The sequence below is a fragment of the Sinocyclocheilus anshuiensis genome, unplaced genomic scaffold (assembly GCF_001515605.1).
Source record: "Sinocyclocheilus anshuiensis isolate Anshui unplaced genomic scaffold, SAMN03320099.WGS_v1.1 scaffold1449, whole genome shotgun sequence".
NCBI lineage: Eukaryota > Metazoa > Chordata > Actinopteri > Cypriniformes > Cyprinidae > Sinocyclocheilus > Sinocyclocheilus anshuiensis.
Window position 1 is genome coordinate 338,200 of NW_015549696.1, and position 10,538 is coordinate 348,737.

The following is a 10,538-nucleotide window of genomic DNA, read 5'->3' on the forward strand; positions in this document are numbered from 1 at the left end:
CTAAATTAAACAGTACTGCTCGTCACCCCACAGAAGAGAGGGGCAGGATGAGCAGAGCTCATTAGCATTTAAATGAACATGGACTAAAACGGCTTGCTGAAAACAGAGCTGATTTTGACAGGGTAAAAAGGGTGTTGTTTTTTTGCACTACCATTGAGAAATTTTAAACAAAGTATGTTATAGACTTTTCATTAAGAAAAAGATAAATGGGCATCCGATGACCCCTTTAAAAGAGTTTACAATTACAGCAGATGCAGTAAATTTCTGTTTGTTCTGCTTTAGTTTTCTCTAAACATTTGTGACATTTGGATGGAACGCCGTCAGTATGCAGTATGTCAGTAAGACTTATGGCAGCAGTCAGAAGAATGATTTCTAGGTTGCACCTCTGAATGATTTTCTTAGTGACAGAAATTACAAAAGGTTAGTGTGAAAAACAAGATGATTAAAAACATTCAGGGCTTCGCTAAAAAAATTCAGAAGCCTGCACACGGAGAAAAACAGAGAGCGGGAGAGAGAGAGACAGCAGAGGGGTTGTTGTTAATGAGCAGTAATGTGGTGTGTTATATAAGTGTTCTGTGTGTAATTCGGTTGACATGAGAGAACAGACTGACTACAACACACACACACACACACACACACGAACACTCATTCACACACAGTGTGCTCGTTCTATTTATCCCTGTCTCACCTCATTCATCTCTCTTTTTCTGTCTCTCTGATATAGTGGGTGTCCTGAGTGCATCTATTTGTTTGCACACACACTATTATGCAGTGGCACCAAATTGGGATATGCAACAAAATGTAAAGGGGGACACCAAAATCATGTCCTGGATCGTTGTATTCTGGCTATATCTGTTTTGTTTTGTTTTTTTCCTGCATTTAAATAAAAAATATATATTTAATTATATTATGGATATTTTGCTGATGCTGTTTTTTTGTTTTTTCTTTTTTGCTCAGTCATGTCATATATTCAACAGTGGTTTTAAATTGTTCCTATTGTTTTCATTGTTACAATTCTTTATCCTATGCCAGTTTATTGTGCAGATACAACTATATGGTCTAAAACATACTCGACACAAGCATGTGAGACACATGCAAAAGCTTCTAGCTATTCAAGCGCAATTTTTACTCATCGTTTAGAATGCATTTCATAACTCAAGTACACGTTACATTTTCAACATCTCCGCAAAGGAATGGCAGGCACGTTCATAGAACGTCTTCTAAAGTATATTTCTGGTCTTTCAAAGGTTGACTTCCTGAAAAGTGAAAACACTGGCTCTGTAGTGCTGTCAAAACATTGTTCTGTTGGCTTGAGCAACCTTCTGATTGAGCCGGTGCATGAGTTTGGGTGGGACTAACTGTAAATTGGTAAAAATAGATGGAGGCGGGATGGGAAAATTTCTCTACTTTCATACTATATTAGTCATTATTCACATTTTAACTGAAAATCACGTGATTACACAAACATCCTAGGTAATAAGTGGCTTGTTTGCTGAGGAAAATATTGGCACATGATAAGGACAGTTCTCAAGAACTAACATTGCTACGTCTGTGAGGGCCCCACTGACTGACTCCAATATTTGCAAATAGTACAGAAGGTAATTTTTTCTAGTCTAGTTTTCTCAGCAACCATTTAAATGAAATCAGCTGATGTTGGCATAAGCAATCACCTAGAAACCACCCAGGTGCCGGATTACAAGAATACATTTCTTTGTAACTGCTATTTTTTTCATATCATTTAAAAAAGTTAAGAATATTTTGTATTGCCAAAAACTTTTCTTAAGAATATATGTTTTTTTTTTAAATCTTATGATTGATTTAAAGGCTGGGGATATCACAGTCAACAAATCTAAAACTAAAACCATGAAAAATGTTTTTATTACGTGAAATAAATTAAATATCAACTGAAATTACTGATGTTAGAAAAAAACTTACAATTATTTAGTTTCAGCTAGTTGCAGAGGAGACATTTCTTAGTTTTATTTAGTATAATTTGGTGTAATAAATTACTAAAAGTAAAACAAAAAATTTATATAAACTATAATGACATTTTTTAAAAAGCTAATTAAACGGCACAACAAAATTGCTAAAACGTTCAAATTAAAACAAAAATGGAAAAAATATAAAAACCCATTTAAACTAAAAAAAAAACTTAGTATATTAATCATACTAAAATAACACTCCTCAAGACAAAACAAAAAAGAATGTTCTTAAAAATCATTGTAAATATTGCTACTCTTATTTTTAAGCTTCTTTAATAATTACAACGTAATTTTCAGAAGATTTAAAATGTGGAGAATTAAAAGACAACTCAAAATGCTGAACTTGCACTTATATGATTATTATGGTAATCTGCTAGGCCGAGTTGATCAGCTAGTCTTCGGCAAGAACCGCCAGATAACACCAAAACCTGCCATGTTCTCGAAAAGAAAAGGCATTGTGTATTACGAATGTTGTTGGCTCTTTGACGACCTGCTTTTGCTCCTCTTGTATAGGTCACTTTGAATAAAAGCATCTGCTAAATGCCTAAATGAAAATGTTTCAAGAATTGCACTTAAGAACATTGTTGCAAACTACTTAGTATATTACAAGAATTTTTTTTAAAGAGGATTGTCGTGAATTTGGCCTCAGAACATGGCGATACACCCTGACAACCACCATGAACACCATAGCACTGTTGATGGGCAGTTTAGTGCAGACAATGTAAACATCTAACTGATTAATATTATTTTTCTCCACCCACTCTTAGTTTTATCCCACCCTGAAGGAGCAATTAAAAGTTCAGAATTTTGTAATGAAATGTTCATCATTATGAGTGTGGTCTTCAGGCGTCCACAGACTTTTGGCCTAATTCGTGTTGGACTCAGGACAAGGCGTGGCCCTGTCCACTCAAAACTAAGCTTTAGCTCTTGGTACGTCCTGGATGTTTTGCCCAGCGATGTGGCTGTGTGTGTATGTGCTTATCTTGGCTGTTATATCCACATGTTTGAACTTCAGTTGTTTGATTTTTGGCTCCAATTCCTTCCTGCTCTCGTTCTCATTCTCTCTCCGTCCGTGGCTGAGTCAGCCTTTCATTCCGTCAGTCTGTTCCAGGACGTCTCTCTGAGTATTTCCTGCCCACAGAGAGACAGGCGGGAACATGCACATTGACAGTATGTGTGTTGGTGTTTGTGTGTGTATGGATGCTGTTTCATATACGTGTCTGCAGTCATTCTGTGTGTGTGTGTGTGATGTGCCCGGCGGGTCCGGCAGCAGTGGTGTGTAAATACGAGTTCTATATTTAACTTCAGCTCACAAGTTGAGTTGCCCTCTGCTACAGCTGGGACACACACACACACATACATGGGAAAGAAACTGCAGCCAAACCAGCAAGAGATGCAAGCACATACTTTCACCTCGGATACCCTCTCCACCTTTTCTATAAACACAGAAATGCACACATTGTGTCCTGTTGAGAACACCATAATATTGCTATTATTTGTAGGTATATATAGTCCAAGAGTCCCTAAGTCACATGCTGCCTGTAGTATGCAAAATTTTCAATTAGTGATTTCCAAATTGTGTGTGAATACAAATTGTGTGTGAGTCGATGGTTACTTGATATAGTTTCAGTTTTAGATTTTCTTCAAACCTCCATCCATCTGTTTTTTTTTTTTTGTTTGTTTGTTTTTTTTGGCTGATACTGCCAACAATCCCTTGGACAGAGAAAAAGCAAGAGTTTGAAACTATTTTTTACTTAATTAATGAGTAACATCTTTGATGTTATAGTATGTTGCAATACTAGCATACTGTTTTTATATACACTTAAAAGTACATTACCATCACTAGTGAATATATATATATATTTAGTGTTGATATGATATGATTTTATATAATGATATGATTTGTGATGCAGTCCTGGAAATATTCCTTTCTGACACATTTAAAGAAAAATTAGATGCAATAATTATTATTAACAGTATAATAATAAAATCATGTTGGATAAATATAATAATTAATAAATTATTACTTTAATTACAAATTTAAATATAATTATACTTATTATTTAATAATACAATAACAATTGTTGTTAGATAAATGAATTTATAAATAAAAACTAAACTAAACTAAAATAATAAATATTAATAATAATAACAACAGATAAATATAATCAATAATATATTAATAATTTAATTAACATAATATAAATTATTGTAACAATTTTTTTAGATAAAATAAAATTATAAAACTGAATAGCAATATTAATGTTAGATAAATATTATTAATAATAGTATAATTAATTGTAATGATATGAAAATATCTAATTAATGCATATTAAATAATAATAACCGTTGTTATGATAGAAAAATTTGCTAAAACTAAATATATGAATAGTAAATACAAATAGTAGAAGGGGACATAGGAGTAGTACTTTATTATTTTATTTTATTTTATTATTTTATTTTATTTTATTTTATTTTATTTTATTTTATTTTATTTTATTTTATTTTATTTTATTTATTTTATTTTGAAGGAAGTGTGTTTAACTGATTTATTAAAAAATGTATCCCCTTAATGTATTTTAGAATTTTTGAAAAAATTTAGAAAAATTGTATACCTTGTGTAATTTATTCTGAGATCGCCATGAAAATAGCCTTGATGCTGACATGGCATTAAAAAATGAATAAATAAATAAATATTTATTTATTTATTTTTGTTTGTTTGTTTTTGTTTTTTACTACTACCACTACTACGTTGACTACTACTACTGTTACTAAACATGTATAAGATGTTTGTAGTTCCTGCGGCACAAACAGCAGGAAACCCATCTAGAATCCAAGCCAGTGCTGTCTGTTCACCTTCCCATCAGTGGTTTGAATGGTGTTTAACAGCGTTCGTCTCTTGTTTTGATGTGCGATGGCTGGCTAATTATCATCAGCACAAATGTGTTACACGTGTTTAATGAATGTGCTAAGATCATCTGTGTCTCTCTGACAGAAGCTCAGTTCCTCTAGAGGAGCTGCTTCAGGACGTATGTGTCTTTGATCTCTCTTGTAATGTTCCTAGTCACACACAGCAGCGCTGCGATGTGACGCTCTGGGACAGGGTTCAGGGTTAGGGATGTCTTCTAGATAAATAGGAAAGTCTGCATTATTCAACATGGTTTGGATTTAATTTAGGCCATTAAATGTTTTATGCTTCAGAAAAACAATTTTCAACAAAGAGTCATTCAAATAAAACCTATGCTTGACAAATATAATATTAAAATTCATTTGAATTAAGATGTAGGTCATAGAAAAAGTGTGTTGAAGTCACAGTCTGATTGAATTGATTTTTTAATGTATTTTTGAATACTGTAATAGACACACAAATTAAAAAAAAATGTCATGTTATTGACCCATAAACTCTCTCTCTTTCACAGCTATTGAGACCCAGAGTACGAGTTCTGAGGAGATCGTCCCGAGCCCACCCTCTCCGCCCCCTCCTCCTCGCATCTATAAGCCCTGCTTTGTGTGTCAGGACAAATCTTCAGGGTACCACTATGGCGTCAGTGCCTGTGAGGGCTGCAAGGTGAGTGCTGTGACCCGTTCTCATTCGACCCAAAAGTAGCAACACTACTAACTTAGCTTAGTAGTCAGCTATTTTCAAAATAGTTTCCGTTTTTTCAGAAAAGCCATTTTCCCCAAAAAGTAGAGAAGAATAACAAAATACTGTTTATATACACACAGTATAGTAGTGTTAGTGAAGTACATGTAAACATAACTTTACAATACTTGGGCATTTTCATGCTCACCCTCAAACATTCTTATGAAGTTGCTTATCACAGATAGGGATGCAACTTGCGCAAAACGAAAACAAAGTTACACTAGCGGTGCGCCAACTTAAAATACTGTGCTTATCAGAGACACGGAGGCTACTACACACACTAGATCTTGCCCATAGTTGTGTGTAATTTACGTTGTAGAGAAAAATGTCCAAGAATCATGACTTTACCAGAGACCATGTTTTACTCAAAAATTGAAAAACCATATTATAAAAACCCATAGGAAAATCCAGGTGTTGATGTCACGGCTGCAGCACTACCTCCTTCATTAGCTTTAGCGTAATTAACCATTTTTTGTTAGCAACTTGTAGTGTAGTAGCTGTTTGTTAGTAACATGATGGGTTGTCCACTTCTATGTCAAGCTATACTTGAATTTAAACTTTTCATATGGTAAAGTAGTAGTTCAAGTACTACTGTACATAGCTACACGACAAGTTTTAAGTGACATGTTCAAAACTATCTGAATGGGTTGCAGTGGACTGGCACAGATTCATTCTATTTAACCATCCTGACCCGTTATACACATTCCTTTTTCTCTGTTCTCAGTGTGAGACAGACTGTTGATCTTTCTCATGTCCAGAGTGCACTGGAATCAATAGATCTAGATGAGACTTATGAATGTTAAAACCATTTAGAGATTACCTTCAGCAAGCTCACTGAATCACCTGCCTGCATGTGTCCTCATCCTTGAGTTCTGTCATTAGTGATTTTTGCTAAGGCCACTGTTGCCACTGTGACTTTTACACACACACACACACACACACACACACACGTGTATATACAGTGGGTACGGAAAGTATTCAGACCCCCTTAAATTTTTCACTCTTTGTTATATTGCAGCCATTTGCTAAAATAATTTGAGTTAATTTTTTTCCTCATTAATGTACACACAGCACCCCATATTGACAGAAAAACACAGAATCGTTGACATTTTTGCAGATTTATTAAAAAAGAAAAACTGAAATATCACATGGTCCTAAGTATTCAGACCCTTTGCTCAGTATTTAGTAGAAGCACCCTTTTGAGGTGTTCTGTTGTGTACTGCGGATGCAGGTTTACCCAACAGGACCCGTGCAGGACTCTGCTTTAAACTGCTTTTTGTCTCTCCGTCAGATAACCTCACGTGCGCGATGCGCCATTTACGGGTATTTCCCGGTATTTCCCTAAACCTACACACATCAATTTATTTTGATTTTTTTATATATATATATATATATACATCTTTGGTAAGGTTACTTTTAAAACGTATTTCACTGCAGATTGCAAAATGCATGCTTTAAAAAGTAATTTGTTATGCATTTCGTTAGATTACTCCGTTTTAGTAACTTAATCTAAACTTTGTAATACTTAAGGTAAGGGGCTTGTTTTTATGTTAACAGCCTGAATTGTATAAAATCAGTATCACCTTTGCAATCGTGCTAATATTCGGGAAAACAGCACTCTTCTTCCTCGATTGATTGCTTAACTATACCATATGTTATAAATATAGAAATACAAGAACTCATACAGACAAACCTACGGTGGCCCAGTAGTGCACAACATAACGAAATCGCCACAACACACCACATAGGACTGATTTTGTTGTGTTGTGCTAATTTCGCTGTGTTGCAGCTTGTTTCCATTGTGTTGTGCTAATTTCATGGTTCTGCAGCTTGTTTCTGCTTTGTTGAGGAGATTTTGTTGTGTTGTGCACTATTGGGTCACCATACAAACCCCACTAGCTATGTTTCCATCCAAAGATGCAAATTTAACTTATGCGCAAAACTGGAATATCGCATAAAACATTTGCGAATAAAGCACCGTTTCCATCCAACGAGTCAAAGAGAAGAAAATCATCAGTTCCTGATAAACTGACACTAAATATCTCTAAGAAAACTAGGAGAACCCACTGAATATAATAATTTTCATATGTAATAAATTACTTGCGCTTCAGAGAGGAGACGTAACACAATAAATTAAAAAGTTTATCCTACTCAGTTGTGCGCATAAGTTTTTTTATGCACATTTTTTTAGAATTTACGTGCATCTTGGCGTTTCCATCCAGCGGTTTTTTATGCGATAATCCAAAATGCGCATACAAATAGGTGGATGGAAACATAGCTACTGGCATTGCGTGAAAAAATGTCTGTGTGGCGTGAGAACAGTGTTGGGAGCCCTGGTTTTCAAAGAGAACAACTTACTTTAAGATGCTTTTTCAAGTTTAGAAGTTTTGTGGCAGGTAACCAACCACAGGTTTTGTGGCATCTGTTGAGCTCCTGTGTTTGCAAACGTTATCTAATTGAGTATGCTTTGCAAGTCTATGTTTTGTATGCATATGCTAAGCATTCACGTCAAAACTGAAGTATATTTTTGGTTTTAAAGGGATATTTCATCCAAAAATGGAAGTCATAAAAATGGAAGTAAAAGCAAACATGTTCCATATTTGGGTACCATATTGTACCATATTTGATGTGCTCTGTGTATGTGCATTGAACAACGTTTTACATTATTCAAATCCTAAATTAAATCTGTTTATCATATAAACCTATTATGTCTCTTCAGGAGACATGGATTACAATGCTTGATTCACATGGATGATTTTTACAATCCCTTTATGAACTTTTTGAAACTTGGAAGGGAGTTATATCTCTCAAGTTTCAATAAAAATATCTACTTTGGTGTTTTAAAGATGAACAAAAGTCTTGTAGGTTTGGAATTAGAAAATCAGCCAACTAGCCTTGAAAGTGTAGCCTGCCCCACAGCTTTTTTCGATCTAATTGATCAAACCTAGAGTTTTTGCTGGTTGACGTTAAAAAGAAAAACCCACCAGCAACACTTTACCATCATTGCTATGAGTTTTGTATGGGGAAAGCACCACGTGGAAGTTAAAATCTAGATGTTTTGACACATGACTGGCACTTTCTTGCATCTTTTGGAGTTTGTCTCACAGCCCTAATAGTGTTGTTTGTGTTTAGGGTTTCTTCAGGCGAAGTATCCAGAAGAACATGCTCTACACGTGCCACAGAGAGAAGAACTGCATCATCAACAAAGTCACCCGCAACCGCTGTCAATACTGCCGGCTGCAGAAGTGCCTGGAAGTGGGGATGTCCAAAGAATGTGAGCAATGCATCAGTAATACTCCCTCCACAGCTGAAGAACTCTTGCCAAAATATTAAATAGCAAGTAGCAATATAAGTGCACACATACACACACATACACACTCACAGTCAGTGCCTCCCTCTGGCTATACCAGAACATGTCTCCACACTGCTAGGTGCTGTCATACTTGAGAAGTTAATTGGGAGAGGTGAGAAAATACACACACACACACACACACACACACACACACACACTCACAGGTCTACAGCAGAAGTTGTGAATGTGTGTTTGTTCAGAAATCTTCCAGACATATTTGACGCGCTCTCACCATCAAGTGGATGTGAGTCTGCACTGCAGTAAGAGACACAAATAGTGCATTTTAGTGCATTATTAATAGTGCAGAAAGAAAGAGTTATGCCTGGTAATTTGCACTTTAATTTATTGTGATGAATAATATAAAATAATTATTATTAGTTATGCACCAAATTTTTTTTTTACTAAAACAAAATGATTGTTAAACAAACCTAAAAAATGTATATAATAATTCAATTTAAATAATAAACAACACTCAAATAAAGTTGTATTTGAGTGTTGTATATGTCTAGCAGGCATCATGGTGAGACTGTGTTGCCGTGCAGATGACCCATCAAATCATTCACAATGACACGACACACGCTCGTTTCATTAATGTGAGTTCATATGAATTCACACCTCTTGACTCATAGTACATTTAGAAAATGATGCACAGCAGCATTTTCATACTTCACTTCCTGCATACATTTGATGTATGTTGTTACACAACATCTGTAATAAAACACACACATGCATTGATTTTCAGCACAACATGCTAGGTTCTCTCTGCTCCAAATGCATTAGGCTCACAACTCATCTGCCGCTGCTGAGGAGGAGGAGAGATTGTGAAATAAGAGGAGTGGAGATCGCGGGAGCGGAGGGAGAAAACATTGACATTTTTATCTTTTCATTGAATTTCATCTTTGTGATGGACGATCTGCCAGCGCTTTAATTTTCTCCTCTCAAATTATCCCTGTCAAGAGCCTCATGAACACATGCACACACACACACACACACACACACATCCTGAACCAGACATATGTGAGCTAGAGGTCTACACGGGGTCCAAAAATTCGTCAATTATTTGAAAGATGGACCCGAACCCGGCCGGGAAGACACAGACCCGACTGGACCCGATCGGCACATATTCCACAGCAAATTGCTATTAACAAGTCGATAAACAAGTTGAGAAAATTAAACTTTTTGTCTTACCTAATGTAAGAAGCCTTCTCCCTTGTACCTGACTGTGATGCACACAATCCTAGAAATCCAAGAAAGTTCCATCCGTGTTATTCCTCTCTTGCCAATTTAAATGCGTAATCCACTTATTATTCCAGTTTCAAAAGTCCACTTGCTGTCACGGTGACGGATGGCAAATGCGACTTTGCAGTTTTGCATTTTTTGTATCTCGAGTCAACTTGCATAATAATTTAGACTGTTTGCCCATTTGGATTATAATAACGATTGCTCGTCCAGTACCATGGCTGCTGACGTTAGCTTCACTTATTTGCTATCATCTCTGTGCTCTCTGAGCCGAGCAAAAATTTTAGATATAACAACAAGACGGTTCATTCATAATATTATT

At 35.5% G+C, this 10,538-nt stretch overlaps 1 protein-coding gene across 3 annotated transcripts in view; it reads left to right on the plus strand.

Moving 5' to 3' along the window:
• LOC107660476 (retinoic acid receptor alpha-A-like) overlaps positions 1-10,538 on the plus strand; it is a 175,240-nt gene that overhangs the window by 153,672 nt on the left and 11,030 nt on the right. For all 3 annotated transcript variants that reach the window (XM_016449782.1, XM_016449783.1, XM_016449784.1), the window contains 2 exons: positions 5,402-5,550; positions 8,758-8,899. In XM_016449782.1, coding sequence (XP_016305268.1) covers positions 5,402-5,550; positions 8,758-8,899 — 291 coding nt within the window. The remainder of the gene's footprint in view (positions 1-5,401; positions 5,551-8,757; positions 8,900-10,538) is intronic.